This window comes from Malaclemys terrapin, chromosome 1, assembly GCF_027887155.1.
Source record: "Malaclemys terrapin pileata isolate rMalTer1 chromosome 1, rMalTer1.hap1, whole genome shotgun sequence".
NCBI classification, from domain to species: Eukaryota; Metazoa; Chordata; order Testudines; family Emydidae; genus Malaclemys; species Malaclemys terrapin.
In genome coordinates, this window is record NC_071505.1 from 262,294,463 (window position 1) to 262,313,223 (window position 18,761).

At 42.6% G+C, this 18,761-nt stretch overlaps 1 protein-coding gene across 1 annotated transcript in view; it reads right to left on the bottom strand.

Annotated features, from left to right (window-relative positions):
* UGGT2 (UDP-glucose glycoprotein glucosyltransferase 2) overlaps positions 1 to 18,761 on the bottom strand; it is a 273,428-nt gene that overhangs the window by 92,153 nt on the left and 162,514 nt on the right. The window contains exons 24-26 of the mRNA XM_054012252.1: positions 7,924 to 8,019; positions 5,414 to 5,516; positions 385 to 464 (exon numbers count right to left, since the gene is read on the bottom strand). Of these exons, the coding sequence (XP_053868227.1) occupies positions 385 to 464; positions 5,414 to 5,516; positions 7,924 to 8,019 (279 nt within the window). The remainder of the gene's footprint in view (positions 1 to 384; positions 465 to 5,413; positions 5,517 to 7,923; positions 8,020 to 18,761) is intronic.

Consider the following 18,761-nt stretch of genomic DNA (forward strand, 5'->3'; position numbering starts at 1 on the left):
AGAATGAGGGCCAGTAAATGAAGCTGATATTATGCATTTTAGTTAAAAGACCCCATGTGTAGCTCTCTCAACTCTTTTTGATGTTTGAGAGATTAACTGTTGCAGAAAAAACAATGGACAAGAAACTTTGAATCAGTGTTTTTAAATGTAAATATTTTTGTGATTTTAAATTTGAAAAATGTATTCTCATTAATTACTTTAATCTCACACAATATATCTTGTTATGTATAAACTACCACAGTACTATTCAATTTAATATTAATCCAGGAGCAGGAATCAGCCTCCCTGAACCATTACTGATTCTTGAGGAGATTGTATCACTGCAGCTTCTTTTAGTCATATTATATCACATATCTCAAAGAACAGCTATAGTTTCTTACTTACCTCTTCAAAGGTACTTCTGACAACTTAGATCTAGAGTTCATAAACAGCCTCAGTTTCATGTTGACAATATCTCCAAGTACCTAATAGAAAAGAGAATTTTTCCATATTAAAAAATGGGTTTGGGTAGTTAATCAAACTTCTTTGGCTTTGAAAACAAACTATTTTCTTGACAAATCTTTTTTCCCCTCTGTGATGCGGTGTATTAACTCCACACTAGAACTGACGGGGTTAAGGAGCAGTTCTCAGCCCAGGTGACTCCATTCCCCTGAACCTGCAGACCATGCTCCAGCTAGAGCAAGGGGCTTTAAATGGAGCCAGACAAATCAGATGGGGGCAGATGAGGGAACAGGGCAGATCTGCCCTGAGATCTCCTGACCAAAGCTGCTACAGAAGTCTCCACTGGGAAGGGAGGAACTACCTCAGCAACTCCCAAACTGTGGATCAGTAGATGGGGTCATGGATCCAAGGGGCAAGATTTTGCTTGTGAGACAATGATGGCCACAAACATGTCTGGGCCTACTCCACAGATGTCGCACCTCCTAGCCTGACATTTGTGGAGCAGATCCAGGCTGTGTGGAGGTGGCTGTGCGAGCGCCACTTGGCCATTAGCACCATCCAGCTGTGCAAGTATCCATGTGAGAGACTTGAATCCAGAAGACCCTTATTTGTGGGCAGCAAGCTTATCAACAGAGCATTCTCTCTGCTTGAGCTGGTAAGAGCCTATGCTACCCTTTTCTGAGATGGGAATCTGCAATGTCTTGTAAGCTCCTTAAGGCAGGGCTCATATCTTCCTTTATATGACCTTGAGTACCCTGTTGGCACTCAGTAAAGAACTGTTTTAAGTCGCTGTCTCTGTGCTGCAAACTCCTGGCTGACAATGAAATTTTTTAGCCTCCCACACAAGTGATGACTGAGCATCTCAGCCAGATGAATCAACAGTTTGAAACCTTTTCCCCCTGATTTGGACAGGTCAAAGTCTGACTGTGTGTGAAATCCCTTTCATTGCAAGCCTGATGCCATGGATTTGCCAGCAGCTCAAATCAAACAGCTCATCAAAATTTCCTGCAATCGAGCCTTGAGAGGAACATATGTCCAACTTCCTCTCCCAGAGTTCTGGTTCACTGTCAAGAATGACTATACTGCAATCTCAACACATGCCTTGAAACTGATGGTGCCATTTGCAAGTACATATATGTGTGACGCTGGATTCAGTGCGCTTGTGTCCATCAGGCCACAATATCCATTTACCATTGTAAATGGATGTCACATCAAATATTAGATGTACGATTTCTAACATGCTGCCGGACTTTGAGAAGCTGTGTCGCAACATGCAAGACCATGTCCCACATTAAAGAGCACTAATTAACATGCTGAATTCCTTGAATTGCTTGGTCACTGTGTTGCCTGTGCTGACAGTAAGTCTCAAAATGGGGTCATGCAGGCAAAAAGTTTGGGAACCCAGGCTGAAGATTGTTACCCTCACTTTTTTCCCTTTTGCTATCTTAAGCTGGACGTTGAGACTGTGGTGGGGGGTGATGGTAGGAAATGGTCCAGGGAGGCAGTCTTGAGATATGCCCTGGTGCCTGACATTGGTTGTCTCTCATAGGGCCCTGGGTCAGAGTCTGGTGGAGTGGGAGGGCTTGGGGTTCCCTAACCAACACCCTTCCACCCCTCTCAGAAGTAAAGAGAAGAAAGAGACACTGGAAGTCTTGTGGCAAGGGCAAGCCACCTACAGGAGCTAGGAAACAGACTGAGGCTCCTTCCGTTTTAAGGACACAGGACCCTCTACAGTTCATTGGATACTGCTTCCGCTAAAAAGGGAGTTGAGCTAAATTGGGCTGAGCTGCCACCCACCAAAAGTCAAGCCATCCCAGTTCTGGAGGAGTTGCCAACAGGAGGCACCAGAGACCCAGGGGGAAATTGAGGGTCAACGACTTAAGCACTAGGTAATGCCACTGCTAAGCCCGGCCTCCTGTCAAACCCTTTCTAAAGCTTCAGTAACAATCAGTATATATCTTAAGAATTCTTTCAGTTCTAAGTATCTGCATTAAAGAAAGATTATTGTCAGTTAAGTTAGGTAAAATATAGACCTGCCCTAAAATTAGTTCTGATCCAGCATGGAATGTCCTCCATATTCTAAATTTTAATGTTTTTCTCCAAAACATTAACAAATTTTTTTTTTAGAAACAGCTGTTGTCTTCATCTCCTTGCATTATGTATTAAAACTTCTTTTAATCTGTACCTCCCAGTTTAAAGATAATGTTTTCTCGCTTATGAAATCTATGTTGGTTCTGCAATAGCAAAGTAGCAAACATTCAAGAAATATTACCAATGATAGATTAAACTCTTCATCCCAGAATTTTTGAAGCATTTCCACCTACTCTCTTATTTCTTTCTATCTGTTTGTAGTCATTTCTAATGCACCCATCTCCATAGTATTGGTACATAGTTGCTATTTACAAAATGAGAATAAAACTTCTTGCTCACATTTCTTTTGTTCTGTGGACAACTCAATGTTTAATGCTGAATTCTCTGGTGATTATATAAAGAAAAGCAGATAAATATAACAGCAATTAAAACTGGAAGGTTAACACTGTTCAGAGTCATAAGGCTGTTTTCTAGTATACTTAGGCTGCATTTGGTTCAAGGAATCTAGTTTGGCTTACTAAGTGTCATACTTTCTCAGACTAGTTTTCGAATTATCTGGAACTCCTAACTGTGACTTTGTAACCTAACAAAAGCCTGTTCATCTTCTTATAGTCTTAATACACGACAATTTAAATTTTCTCCAATACAGTATCATGAGACTAGTTTGAAGTGACTACCAAATGACACAAGATACTATAAAAATGGAATACTTTCACCAGAGCACACAAATCAAATGATTTTGATTAAACTGCTCATAAATGATGGGGACACTAATCATTTACTGGTGGATGACTCCTTAATTTTTTTGTTGCACTACATAACATACAGGATTTATGCCACGGATAGTTACCATTATTATTATTTGTAGAACACCGGGAAAATGTTTGGTGCTTTACAAAACAATATATAAATATAAACCCAGCACAGAAGAGCTTATGGTCTTGATGCCAGACATATACAAGACAAGATACCCAGAGATGGCCGAACTTAAAATCTTTTTCCTTTAGGTTTTATATGTGTATGTGCTTATTTAAACAAACACACTCTTCTGGAGGAGGTGTAATGGTTTAATGTTTGTAGGGCATAATGAAATAGGCAGAGCTGAATAGTTTTTCAAGAGAAAATGTAGTTTCTGAATATTTTAATTGGTTTGTTAAACTGACTCAAAATGTTTTGTTTTGACTCATTTCAACATTAAACTGCAACTCCTATCACTGCAAGTTGCCTCTTGGGAGATGAAGTTTAGGTCTCCATTCTCTCTCGGGCTGGGCTCCCTAGGTGGGTGGCATCTTTCATGATGCAAGGCAGCCTCCCCCTTTGACTAAGTGGCATTGTGCATCATGGAAGTTACACAGCTGCAAGTATATCATGGGAGATGTATTTGAGCCAGGGAGTCCAGTTCATAAAGGAGAACAGGAACATCAGACCTGAACTACAACTCTCAGGAGGCAATGTACCACAACAGGAAAATACAGTTTGTGCATCAACCCAAAACAAAAATATTTTGATTCAGAAACATCATAATGTTTTATTTTGATTGAAAATGCTGAAACTTAATATTTCATCACTTCTGAACTGAATTTTTCAGAATGATTTGTTCTCTGACAAATTGATATTTCAACCTTTTGTTCCAATTTGGGACAAAAACAAATGTTGAAATATCAGAATTTCCCATGAGATCAAAATTTTGCTTAGCTTCATCCTCAGGAGAGTTATGAGTGAGAAGCAAGTGGGAGTCCAGTGTACCGAGATTGGAAGGACATTCCATGCACAGGGAACATAATGGGAAAAGGCATGAAAATGGGAGTTGAAAAAAGAAACAACTTTGTGAGGCTTGCATCACTTTCAAGGGGAAGGAGGTAAAACAGACTGCAACAGGAATTAAGATATGCTAGGGCAAAATTGTGGAGGGCCTTGAAGTCAAAGCAAGAAATTTAAATTTCACATGGGTAGTCTTAAAGGAATGGCATAATATGACTAATGAGAAAGGAAGGTAATTTTAGCAGCTTTGTATCCATGGTATTTTCAAGATCAGGGGTTCTCAACCTTTTTCTTTTTAAGGCCCGCCCATCCACAGCCCACCTGTGCCAGAACAATTGTTTTTCTGCACATCCAGTAGATTAAAAGCTATATTAAATTGAAAGTCATACAGTTAAACACACATACACATAATATAAAAAAGAAATGGATAATATAAGTCCACAAATAAAAAACTGAAGATTAAGTTCAAATACTTATATGCCTGTATTTCCCCACTGCGCGGGGCTGAAGCCCAAGCCCAAGTCATGCCGCAGGGGGCTCCCTATGGTGTGAGGCCCCAAGCAATTGCCCTGCTTGCTACCCCCTAATGACTGCCCTGTTGAAGCCAATAGGTTTCAGCATATCATGCAGGAAAATTAACACGCTCTCTGGTTGGGGGGAGGGGGGGGGGGAGCCAATGTGTCCAGACAGAGCAAAGGGAAACAACATTTATTTTCTGTATGCTCTCTGATTTATTTTAGCAGACCCTCTGAAACCTGCTCAAGGCCCCCCAGGGGGCCATGAAACCCCAGTTGAGAACCGCAGCTCTAGATAATCAACAGTTACACACAATAGAGGACTGTTCTTGGATATTCTTAATAGCACTAGCCACCCAAAGGAACATCCATTCAAGCACTGAAATGAGGTTAGATTTTATGGATATATCTTCTAATGAAGACATTCATTTTTTATATCGTTAAACGTATATTTAAGTTAAACTAATCTGTCAGATAAATGTTAGGCTGTAATTTTTTTTTATATATTTCAGTACATACATGTAAAAACAAGAAAAACAAAAACATGCTTAGTACAAGATAAAGTACACAAAACTACAAATTAAAAGAAATTGCCATCTTCTTACAATCAATAAATGTGCCATCTTCTGTGCTTCTCTTGTTAAAGGATCAACAATAGCAATAACATCATAGAATGGTTCATTCTGTTGAGGATCTATTTTTACTATGCTGTTAAAAAAGATGTAAAACGTAAGTGAAATGAAAAATTCTAAATTAAACTTGTGGAAATAATCATCAACGGTTTTCTTAGTTCTGAATTTATCATATTTTTAGCACTTTACATCACCTTTAAGAACTTTTCAATATAAGACATTGCTCCAAACATTTATCAGAGTCTCCTTGTGAAGTGTCCAGAAAAGCATAATATGAACAGAAATACTTACCTTTCTGTTCATTATAAACCTTTCATGAAAGCAATATCAGCCAGAATCTTCCTCAGGTTTCCATCACCACAGTGTAGTGGTGTGGCCGCCTATCGAGCGTTCCTTTGGAGCTGACTGTGAGACTCCTCCCACTGTAGCTGGTTGTAAAACTGTACCTCCTGCTGCTTTTGCAAAAGTTGCAGGAGGAAGGTCTGGGTCTTTTGCTACTGATCAGCTCATAGACAATTTTCTCCATCCTTCCTATATCCATTTCGCTCCTTGGTGGGGCAGGGGGAGGGTCTTTGATCCTGCTGACTACACAAGTTTGTGGCTGCCTACTGAGCACCTTCTCATAGCCAGGGGTTGCTTTACAGACATCCTGCCCCTATTACCCGCTCAAATACTCCAGATAGTCTATGTTGTAACTCACAGTAGCCCTTTCTTGGGCTAGTTTAATGTCAAATAAAATTTACACAAACCTCAGAAACCTTAGTCATAAAATAATCCAAACAGTCTTTAATATAATGTCCAAAATCATAAGCCCAACCTGAAACCACCAGTCCCCAGCACCACTTTATCCCTTTCTCTAACCTGAATCATCAGATTTAGAAAGTATCATCAAGAGTCAACAGTGACAGAAATTTGATTTAAAACATTAATAAAAATGTTAAATATAATAGAATGGAGGAACTTGTTTGTCCCTCCTAGACAAGGATTTGTTTTGACAAACCAGATTAAAAGGAGATAATGTATTAATCATAGGTCCTTGATTAGAGGAAGCTGGAGCCAGAGGAATGAATAGTAGGCCTTCATTAAATGCATAAGATAATAAATCATGCATTGCAAATATGATTAGTGAATTCCCACTATTTTTCACTAAACAACGTATCAGTTAGGTGCTGCCAGGAGTGTAGCCAGTGCGAGTGATGTTTCACATCCTACAATCCCATGGGAGAGTACTATGTCACCTCAGGTTCTCAGTGTGTTTTGATCCAGGGCTAAGGTACTTGCAACTGGCTGCTGGTGATGCTCTTCTTCCTCTCACTATGCTACAAAGGCAGGGCCAGACTCAGTACGCCATGGCAGTTTTTCCAAATGAAACTGAACAGGAACTTGGGAGTGATGATTACAGGAGGATAAATGAGTCTTCAGGAAGGTTCTTCTGTTACTCTCTTCTTCTGTCATGGTTCTAATGCTGCCCTTTCTGCCTTTAAAAACTCAACCTGTTTCTGCAACTAGCCACTGGAAGAAAGTAAAACTAAAGATGGCTACCATGAGCTTACCATTAATGAGAAGACAGGAGTCCCCCTCCTCTTGCCTCACACTTCTTGTCCTTCCAATAAAGATTTACAGATGTGAACCTTAGTATTTTCCAGTTTCATTTAGCAACAGAAAGACACCAGTGGCATACTGACTTTCATTGGCTCCTCATGTTTCGGGTCAATGAGATGGGGTAGCAACAAACACAGACACTTAAACTCACTGCTTAAGGCTCCCAAACAAATGTAAATCTGCCTGCTGGCTTTTAATATATTCTTGTAGCAGCCAAAGCACAACAGTGAGAACCTACCCACCCCTATTGCAAATAGAGTTCGTGGTGAGAGCAGTACCATCATCCATCTGCAGGTGACATAGTCTTGTTTGAGGACAGTGCTGAGTGCCAGAAGTGTGAACAGAGGTGGCATGCTGCTAATCCCCGACTCCAGGAAATGAATAACATATATACTAACCTTGCAAACAATAATCATTAATCCACAAAATTCAATAATCTCTACTGGGGCTTTCCACATCAGTGCAGATTAGTGAGGCTCTCTTGTAGCTGTAGTTTTCCTGCGATTTTGTTTATCTACTTTCAGGTTTTTAAATTAGTAAGTAAATATAATGTTCTGATTCATCTTCTTCTCTCCCAGTACCCCCACTTCCACTCAATATAATTCTATTTGTCATTTTTTTCAGTGTTGATTAGAAATAGATAAAATGTGTCAATCTTTTGCCATTACTGACCAATATACGAGTAGTGAAATTAAGATGGACTGTGTTGCTCATTGGTTTCCTGAACTGTTTATACAATCACAAAATCAGTTTCTTCTTTTAAAACTACAAATGTTTACTGAAGTTCTGGAAGACTGGATACAGTACTTGAAGCATTAATAATGTTTAATATTAAGATGCAATAGCTATATATACACATTATGATGAGAGACTGAACTTACCTGTGTTGCTCTTTGAGAAATTCAACATTTTGTCTAATGACTGTTTTAGGCAATGAAGAGAGAAGGGCATCCACTTTCATAATCAAATCACTGCCACTAGTACAATAAAACAAACTTAGTTAATATGTGACTTTTCTAATACAAAGGGAATAAAAGATTCATTTTCAATGTATATCTGTGTGCATAAAAAGACTGCAAAAATATGTCAAGTAACAGAGGGGTAGCTGTGTTAGTCTGAATCTGTAAAAAGCAACAGAGGGTCCTGTGGCACCTTTAAGACTAACAGAAGTATTGGAGCATAAGCTTTCATGGGTGAACGTCTGATGAAGTGGGCATTCACCCACGAAAGCTTATGCTCCAATACTTCGGTTAGTCTTAAAGGTGCCACAGGACCCTCTGTTGCTTTTTGCAAAAATATGATTCTTTAAGGACACCATAGTCACAAGATTTTTAGAATGTGACTGACCAAGAACTACTAAATCTATAGTTCTGGAGAGATGTGCCCCTCTATACATTTACAAGATGGAATATGCAGTCCAGCAGTTTAAATGGTAAAATCCACTTGTATCCACAACTCTCCGTTCCTTTCTTTCTGTTGTTCACTGAAAAATTCCCTCTGACAACTCCCATGAGCAGCCACAGCTAATCAGTCCATCTTTTGGCTGCATCTTATTTATTCCTAGAGTTTCCGCGCCATTTTAACTGAATTTTTAACTGTTTTATCTCCATCATTAATTTTCTTCTGTCATTTAAAAAACAAACTACAGTTAGCTACCACTGATACTGATATGAGTGCAGTGCTTAGTCAGGATCATGAAACAAGGCTTCGACCAATAGCACATGCATGTAAAATCTTAAATGGAGTGGAGCAGGAATTTACCCCATGTAAGAAAGAAGTGTTAGCATTAATTTGGGCCCTACAACATTGGGAATATTCTATATTTGATAGGACTGTCCCCAGTGTTTCTTAAAACATCCCACTCTCTGGTAAAGTATGTGCTGACAGGAAAGACTAATGACGGTCATGTTTCTAGTGCCCAGATAGCTAAGTGGACATTAGCATTATTAAATAAAAATGTGAGCATGGAAAAGGTGCCAGTTCTAGCTCCAGTTTCATATGGTCTTATGGTAGAAGAGGAACAGCACGAGTGCCCCCTGCTTGGAATCCCACCAGAGGAATCTTTATTGTTCCGAGGTGAAGCACTGTTAGGGGATAGCAGAAAAAGTGGATGTAATCTGGTTTGTGGATGGGTCTAGCTACTATAATGAAGGAAAACCATACACATGATATGCTGCAGTAAGCGTGTCAGATGGGTTCGTTTCTAGGGAACAGTGTATACCTCACTCAGCACAAGCAGCTGAAATTGTGACAATAGCAATAGCACTGGAAAATACACCAATAGATAAGAGGGTAGCTATCTTCACAGATTTTGAGTGGGTACTAAGAATTGTAGTAGACTGAATGCCCCAGTGGAAGAAAAGAGGAATGAGATCAGCAGATAACAAGCCTATTGCACATGCTGGGAAACTGTCTTATCTCTGGCACTTAGCACAGCAGAGAACACAGCCAGTAGAAATGGGAAAGATAAAGGCTTATAAGAAAGACACTAAGGAGGCTCAGTGAAATAACAGGGCAAATGAGGAAGATAAGGCAGGAACCAAGAAGGGGACATTGTGGCAGCCACAACTCCAATTAGCGCCAATAGCAATAATAGACAGGCATAAAACAGAACAAATAGATCTAATATCCCCACAGAAAAGAGATCCAGAAATAAAAAGGCTTGTAACTAAAGTGGAACATCAAGAATGGAAAATTTGGCAGCATGATACAGGATTGGTTCTAGTCACCAAAATGAGAGAGAACATGCCAATGTCGGTTGCCTCAACTGAAATAACTTCTGAGATGATAACCTTAGGCCATAATAATGTACACCTGGACACGGAGAAAACTCTCAGCAGAATGCAAGCAGCAGGGTGATGCCCAAATATGACACCTGATATAGAGCAGTATGTAAATAATTGCTTGCCTTGTGCTTCCAATAATGCAGATACTAGATTGGTAAAAGGACCCTTCGGTCACCAAAGAATGCAAATTGATATTAGCCCATTAGCTAAAACTGCAAAAGGGAATCTATATTGCCTAGTAATAGTGGATGCATTTACAAAAAGGGTTGAAGCGATACCCACAAGAAACAATACTGAGCTAACTACAGCCCACATCGTAGCTGAGCAAATAACAACATGATGGGATGTTCCCCAAGAGACTGATTCTGATCAAGGACCACATTTTGTGGGAGAAACCGCAAAGAGACTCTGCCAAGCATTTGGTATTAAGCAAAGATTACATAGAGCAGGACACTGTGAAAGCTCAGGACAGGTAGAAAGAATGAACAGAACAATAAAAACAGCCCTGAGGAAGGCGGTATATCAGCAAGGTAAGGATTGGGACCAGAAACTCCCATGAATCTTAATGGCAATTAGCGGAACTATAGCAGTACATGCCGTAACTCCATTTAAAGCTATGACTGGGAGAGATATTCAGTTTACTGGACAATGGTGGGTAACCAGAGTGCACCCAGATGAGCTGCAGCCTAGAATGCAGACAGATCAGTGGATGCAATTTCTGCTAAAATCTGTAGCAGATACTAACAGGCAAATGGCAGTAGCACTTAAAGCAAATGCAAGGCAAATGGACATGAGCAGCGGGTGGAGCCCCCCTTTGGGGAGGCTAGCCCCTGGCTCTGCCCCTTCTGCCCATGCTCCCCCCAGGGCCGGAGCCCCGAACCCCCCCACACTGTGCAGCTGGAGCTCCTCCACCCCATGCAGCTGGAGCCCGGAAACCCTCTCTTCCCCTGCAGCCAGAGCCCTGAGCCTCTCCCCTGCCCAGAGGAGCCCCGAGTCTCCCTCCCTCCATGGCCAGAGGAGCTCTGGGCCAGCTGGAGCCTTGAGTCGCCTCGTTCCACAGCCAGAGGAGCCCCAAGCCAGCTGGAGCCCTGAGCCTCTCCTATGGCCGGAGTAGCCCCGGGCCAGCCGGAGCCCCCCAGCCGCACAGGAAAGCTTTTGTCTCCCCAGACACCAAGCTGCCCCACTGGAAAGCCTTTGTCTCTTCTCTTCTGGAAGAAGAACCTGAGCTTTTGATATGCGCCATGCCGGTTCTGGGGTGTCTGAGGAGGCAATATGTGTTACTAAGCTTCCTGGGTTCATCAGTAATCTCCCTGGAGTCCAAACTCCATAGCCTAAAAGATTCAAATGGAACCTTAAAGTCCCTGGAGCTGTATACTCCTGCTATCCCCAACCTCCCCAGTGTTTCTTCCCTCCCCAGTCTAGACAGGACTTCTCCAGGAAACGGGGCAGGAATAACAGATGCAGACCTCCCCAACTTCTGCCCAACCACTTCCCTCCCTCTCCCCCGCTCTTCTCCCTCCCCACCAGCATCTCCTGCATGCAGCCAAACAGCTGATCACGGTGGGTGGGAAGTGCTGGGGAGGAGCTGATCAGCCGGACCCATGGCTGGTGGGAGGTGGTGGGGAGGAGGGGGATGAGTGTCCCCCACTGGTGGGTGCTGAGCACCTACTATTTTTTCCCATGGGTGCTCCTGGGCTGGAGTTGGCACTTATGGAGGAGGGATGCTAGGTCCAGATATAGGACTTGGCCCATACCATTGCATGATCACATCTTGGGTGTGCCAGCAGTATGATCTGGGACCATGGTGACAGGTTCATGAGGTCGGAACACTAAAATTTCCTGGGCCATGTTGGGGCTATCAACATTCGGGTCATATCCTGTCTAATCTTCCTGAGGACTCTTGGTATGAAAGGAATTGGAAGACAGGTATACCTAGTACCCATGGAATTAGAAACCTGGTGCCCATGGAATTAGAAAAACATCTGATAGGAAACTGGGACTGGCTCCCCCTCTAGAGCAGAATCTAAGTCACTTGTTCTGGTCAGAAGCAATCAGATCTAAACCCAGGCACCATCCCCCCTGCAAAAGATATCCCACAAAATGAAGCATTTGATTGACCCTTCATCGTTGTCCAAGCATTGATGACTGAGATGGTCTGCTAAAGTGTTCTGTAGTCTGGGACTGTGCAGGGCCACTGGTGTGATGCAGTGACTGATGCACCATTACCAAAGGGGGACTGCTTTCTGGCACAGCATGACAGGCAAGTTCCTCCATGTTTGCTGATAACAGTACTTTGCTGCGGTGTCCTGGAACACGTGTACTGTGGCACTTTGAAGTACTGGGAGGAAAGCTATACATGCGAAACAAATGGCTCTCAGTTCCAGGATGTTTATTTGAAGATTTATCTCCTGGGAAGACCAGAAAGTGGTCCAAATGGGCTTCCCATTCTGCTGTGGACACATCTGTCACAAGTGTCATGTTGTGGAGAGATGAGGAGAAGGATACTTCACTGCAGACGAGTAGAAGTTCCTTCTACCAATCTCAAGACAGGACTTTCTGGAGAATCATGACTGTATCTATGTGGTATCTGCCAGGTAGCTGCACTGATCTCAACGACTCTTGCATGAAGCACAAGTGAAATCTGGCAAATTTCATCATGTAGATGCAGGAAGACATGTGACCCATGAGTTTTAGGCAGGTCGTGGCTGATATTCTCAGGTGGAGCTGCAGCTGGTTGATTAAATTTAGAAGGCAAGAAATCTGTCTTGTGACACATACACTTTTGCCACTGAGGAGTTCAGCACTGCCCCTATGTACTCTGTGTTTCAAGCAGTTGTGAGAATGAACTTGGCTTTGTTGACTCTGAGGCCTAGTTCAGTGAAAAGGTTGAAGATTATTTGGATCATATTGTTCACCGGTTGCAGTAACTGACCTTGGATAAGCTAGTCATCAAGGTATGTATAGACATTAATTCCTTGCTTACTCAGGAATGCTGCCACCATCACTAGACACGCTGTACCGGTAGCAAGAATTTCCTACATGAAACCAGAGTTATTTCTTGTGGACCAGGTGAATTGCAATATGAAAGTAGGCATCTTGCAAGTTGAGAGCTGCAAACCAGTCCTGAGGATTTAGAGTGGGAATTATGGATAATAGAGTCACCATCCTGAACTTGAAACAAGAGATGAAGTTGAGTCGTTGAGGTTCTAGGAAGGGGTGCCAACCTCTTTTCTTCTTTGGGACCATGAAATAATTAAAACAGAACCCCCTGCCCTGTAATTCCATAGGCATATCTCCCATTGATCTGAGTTGCAGGAGGGAATCCACTTCCTTCCTGAGGAACATCTTGTGAGAAGCGTTCTTCTGGATTTTTCTGAAAAGAAGTATCAGACAGAGCACTTCTGTGGTATTGGCACTTCCAACAGACAGAAGAGGCACTAAGAGTATATATCATTGAAAGGGATTGCTCCCTCCCAAGAGGGTCAGGTCTTGAATCCAGGGGATTTGAACTCTGCCATGTCATGATGGGGGTGGGAGGGAAGAGGAAGGGAGTGGCACGTGGGCTGCAGATGTTCTATCTTGTAGCCATAGTCACTAAGGAGGAACCGGATCTACAAGGTGCCAAAGGGCAAGCTGGGCACAGGTTACTCAAAAGTTTCTAATCTTGCACACATAGGGCACACACACACACCAGAAGTGGAATTCATGTGGACAACTACTCGAAGAACTCATAGATAGACCTGAACTCGTCAAGGAGAAGAGGGAGTCTAGTATATCAAGTATCTGAGTGTCAACTTGAAATAAACAATGTTGTTAAACCCAGATAGTAAATCTCTTTCGCTTGACATAGTATGTATGCCCGATGGAGTCCATTCCATTATGTATGAGTATGTTCTAGACCTCCGAGGAGCAGGTTGTCTCTAACAGTATCAGCCGACCTGCATCCACATTGTGAGGTGTAGGGAAGATGGATCCAGATGGAGATTTTGCCTATCACTTTCTAGTATTAACTCTAGCTGAAGAGGTAATTTGGTTGGAGGCCAAATAAAGAGATTCAATAGGTCTGACAACCAGAATTACCTTGGCCAGGTCGGTGCCAACCTGACCATCTTGGCTGAGTTCTGTCTTAGTTTCCAGTTGGAAAAGTATTTGGAATTATTGGAATTGGACGGCATGCATACATTAGTCTTGAAGCCCAGGGGATAAGAAACGCCTCTGACAGAGAACCCAGGCACTGACCCTTTCTGGATCAGAATCTAAAACATTTCTTATTCTTTTTTGGTGTCTATGGAGGGTTAGCCCCATCTGGTGAATATGTCCTATCTGATAGTGTCTTTCACTGTGCTCACTTGCAAACGGCCTGCTGAGATGATCTGCTAGAACATTCTGCAGGCCTAGTAAGTAATGGGTCATTGCAGTAATTTTCTATCAAATCCAGTACTTCTATAGATGCACAGATTATTGAGAAATGGGGGTGGATCTTGCTCCCCCTTGCCTATTGATATACACCATAACAGTGGTGTTGTCTTACATAATCTGAATGGTTAAGCCTTTCAGAACTGGTAGGAATTTTGTGCAAGCCTGATGAATGGCCCTCAGCTTTAGGATATTGGTTGAGTTTTCTGAGCTGACCAGAGACCTTGAGTGTCCCTGAAGCCTGAGACAAACTCTTACTGATGACCGAGGTTAGGCTCATAGCTGTTTGATCAGACCAGGGGTCGGCAACCTTTCAGAAGTGGTGTGCCAAGTCTTCATTTATTCACTCTAATTTAAGGTTTTGTGTGCCAGTAATACATTTTAACATTTTTAGAAGGTCTATCTCTATAATATATAACTAAACTATTGTTGTATGTAAAGTAAATAAAGTTTTTAAAATATTTAAGAAGCTGCATTTAAAATTAAATTGAAATGCAGATCTTATCAGTGTAGTGTGATCCTTGCCCTTGCTTTTCCTTGCTGAGTTTTCCAATGTCTGGCACGTATTTGGATACTTTAAGCTGCACACAGGCTTCTGAATGATCAGTTGTTAACCGGCTCCAAGAGGGACAGAGGACAGATTTCATGTGTGAAAATACCTGTTCACACAGGTATGTGGATCCAAATGCTGAAAGCACTGCAAATGCAATTTTCTTCAAACAGTTAAATTTTACTGGCAGGGACGTCCCGCAGGTCAGAATAGAGGCCCCATGATCTCTCTCAGTACCTTTAAATGCACTCCGCAGATCTCCAAACTTTGATGCCCACAAATCTGAGCTTTTTAACTGAATGAGCTGCATTTCGAAATCTTCAACATCCATCCACTGAAATACAGACAAATCCAAGTTGCTTTCGTTGAACTTTTCAGGTTTAATTAAAAAAGAAAGCATTGGGCCAAATTGCTGGAAATCTTGAAATCTGTCAGAAAATTCTGATTCCAGTTCTTGCATGTACATTCCAATCTCATCGACACTGACGGTGCTTCGTGTTGATAGCTCTTATGTGTTGGAAGTAGCAGAAACTCAAAGTTTGAAGATCCCGAGAAAAAACTGCTAGTTTTACAACAAATGCCTTCCCCAATGCCTTACACCCTGGAGATGGAGTTTGAGTTCGTTTAGGTGAGCGGTGATGTCAGTTAGAAACAGAGCTTGCACAGCCATTTGTCATCATCCAATTTGGGGTAGTTTTGTCCTTTTTCCGACAAAACGGCCTTGACTGCATCAAAACGATTTACAAAGTGCACCAAAACTTTGCCACGACTTAGCCACTGAATGTTGCTGTGAAGTGGAATGTCATTATAAGCACTGTCCATCTCTTCTACCAGTGCTTGAAACTGTCTGTGAGTCAAAGCAGGTCGAGCAACAAGGACATTCACAATTTGCACCACTGCATTCATGACATTAAGCAGCTCTGAATTAGAGATTTTAGCACACAGGTTTTCTTGATGGATGATGCAATGAAATTTGACTATCAGGCAGCCAATTTGATCTTCAAGTAACTTTACAAATCCCTTCTGTTTTCTGACCATGGCAGGAGCACCATCTGTTGTTACACAAAATATTTTTCTGTCGTCAACTCCTCGTTATTCAAAATGATTTACAAAAGTTTCTGCTATATCTTCCCCCTTTGTTGTACCATGCAGGGGTTTTAGGCAACAAAGTTCCTCTTGGATTTCATGGGAAGCACAATATCTTGCAACAACTGCCAAACGTGGAACGTTGTTTATATCTACACTCTCATCAACTGCAACGCTAAATACTGCTGTATCTTTTAATGCAGTCGTCTGCTTTTCGTTAATGTTTTCTGCCATTTCGCTTACGCATCTCTCAACTATTCTGGAAGAGACAGGCAGTTCTTTTATTCTAGATATACATCTTTATTTGGCAAATCATTGAACAAAACCTCCAAACTGCTGAGAAAAAGTTCTTTCATATATTCCCCAGTACACTGTTCCACCTGATGTGATAGTGATGTAAGCAGCAAATCAGGACTTAAAAATATCCCAGTACAGTGGCTCTGGAACAATTTGTAAGGTGGGGGTGCTGAGATGCGCCCCCTCATTGCCCCAGGCTGGGGCCAGTGGGCCACAGCTGGGGGGGTGGCTGCAGAGCCTGAGGCTGGCGGCCGGGACCCCAGAATGGCAGCAGAGCCCCCGGGACTGGCAGCGGGCTGAGCGGGGCTGGCGGACGGGATCCCGGGTGGCAGGGGGCTGGCATCAGGGACCCCAGGATGGAAGCAGAGCCCCCAGGACCGGTGGCCAGGACCCGGACACTGTGAGTACCACTCAAAATCATCTTGCGTGCTGCCTTTGACACACGTGCCATAGGTTGCTGACCCCTGGATCAGACATACTATGGTGTCAAATCTTTCTTGAGTCAGATAAGCCTGTGCTGTGGCGAAGTCCAGTATTGCCCCTATAAATTGTATTGTTTGGATAGAAACTTAACACAAACTTTTCCTTGTTGACTCTCAGTCCTAAGGAGGTGAAAGGCACAGTACCTGACGAATGGCGTAGTTCAAATGCTAAGGAGATCTCCTCCAAATGAGCCAGTAGCCTGTGTAAGGAAAATTTGGATTCCTTGTTTTCTCTGATATGCATCTATTACCGCCAGGCATTTGGTAAACACCAAATGGATCAAATGGCAGAACCCTGTACTGGTAGTGGGAATTGCGTACCTGCAACTTCAAGTATTTCCTGTGGGCAAGATGGATAGCTGTATCAAAGCATGCATCCTGAATTTTGAGAGCTGTTTTCTAATCCTGTGAATATAGATGGAATTACTGCAGCTAGTGTTACAATCCTGAACTTCAACTTCCAGATGAAGGTGTTCAGATGTCTCATGTCCCGAATTGGGTACCAGCCTCCCTTTAGAAGTATCAGAAAGTAATAGGAACAAACTTCATTCCTCCCCCCATAATCAAAGCATTGCTTCCACTGCTCTGAACTCCACTTCTTGATGGGGCATGCTCTCATGCAAGGGGTCTCTCATGACAGCAATCTCTGTATCTTTTTGGCTAATTCAGACTCTGTGATGTGAGAAGTATACCTCTTTCTGATAGGGTTGAGGCCTAAACTCTGGTGTAAACACTTCCAAAGATTTCACTGTTGCCCTAGAACCTTTCAAGGAATGCAGGGCCTATCTGTTTTGGCCCTTAACAATTTACATCCCTCAAAGGCAGACTTTCTACGGTCAACTGCAATTTCTTAAGTATTCCCGATAACTGTAACCAAGAAGATATCCTCATGGTTATAGATGAAGCCTATGACTTGGACTTGGATGTGCCTGTTGTCTTGTCCGTTCATGGGCTGCCATCACTGCCAGGCACAGGATGAGTGTAAAATGTATACCTCCACTTTGGATGCTTATACAGACACCAGGTGACTGTCAGAGTAATGTAGCTGGCTCTAGCAGACCTTCATTTATTGGTGTCACAAGTCGTCCAGGAACTCAGGTGTGCAAAATGTCCAGAAGCTTATGTGATTTCTCCTGGACAACTTTCACGAGGATCTTGAGTGTATCAACCATGAGACACAGCAGCCCCTGAAAGGTTTTGTAGTCATCAAGCTGCATGTTAGTGGAAGAAGGAATCACAGCCTCATCAGGCAACAAAGAAGAGATGGGAGTTGGAATGCTGTGTTCCTGAGTCTGCAGATCCTCTTCCTCAGAGCCTTCGTCATGTGCATGCTCATCTGGAGGGATCACTGGTTGAGCCGTCTGCAGTGTTCCCTGCTGCTTTGCTGGAGACAGATACCTCACTCTAGATTGAGCTGTTGGTGCTGCCTTCCATGCCAGTTATAAGACTGACAGTGCCCAGTAGGACCAAGGCTGCTGGTAGAAGTATGGAACAGAGGGCCAAGAGCTCTTAGGCCTAGGGTAGTTGTGCCCTATACTCCATTTCAAAAATATGGATCAAACTATCTAGACCCAGGGGAATATGTTGGTGACACCTCCCTCCGGCTATCTGAGTCTAAAGCAAAGAAAAAGAGTACTCCTCCTCTAAAGTTGAAGCAGTACTAGCTCGAGTACATAGTAAGAGCTTAATGAGCCCTAGCACATACCACAATGGGCTTGGTACTGAGCCTGAGAAAGTTGTCCATATTACAAGTGGAAATTTACCACAAATAACAGAGGTGACCACAGAAAGAGTTAAATCTCCTGAAGCTATAAAGCCTCCCACAGTACTGAGAAAATCAGTATTATAGGCAGATAAATAGAAGGCATTAGTACTGGAGCGCTCATACCAATGACACCAGAACTGGGAGCTTTGACAAAATTTCAGTATTAGGTGATGCATGAAGCTCCAAATGAGCCAGGAATAGAGCAGAGTGACTGGTACTGGAGTGGGTGCCCAGACGGACCCTTCTTGGGCCTTAAGCTAACTTTTTCCGTGGAAGAGCAAAAGGATTTCTGCTTTTAGAGCTAGCACCCAGAGAGGGTGACCTAGATCTATGTCCC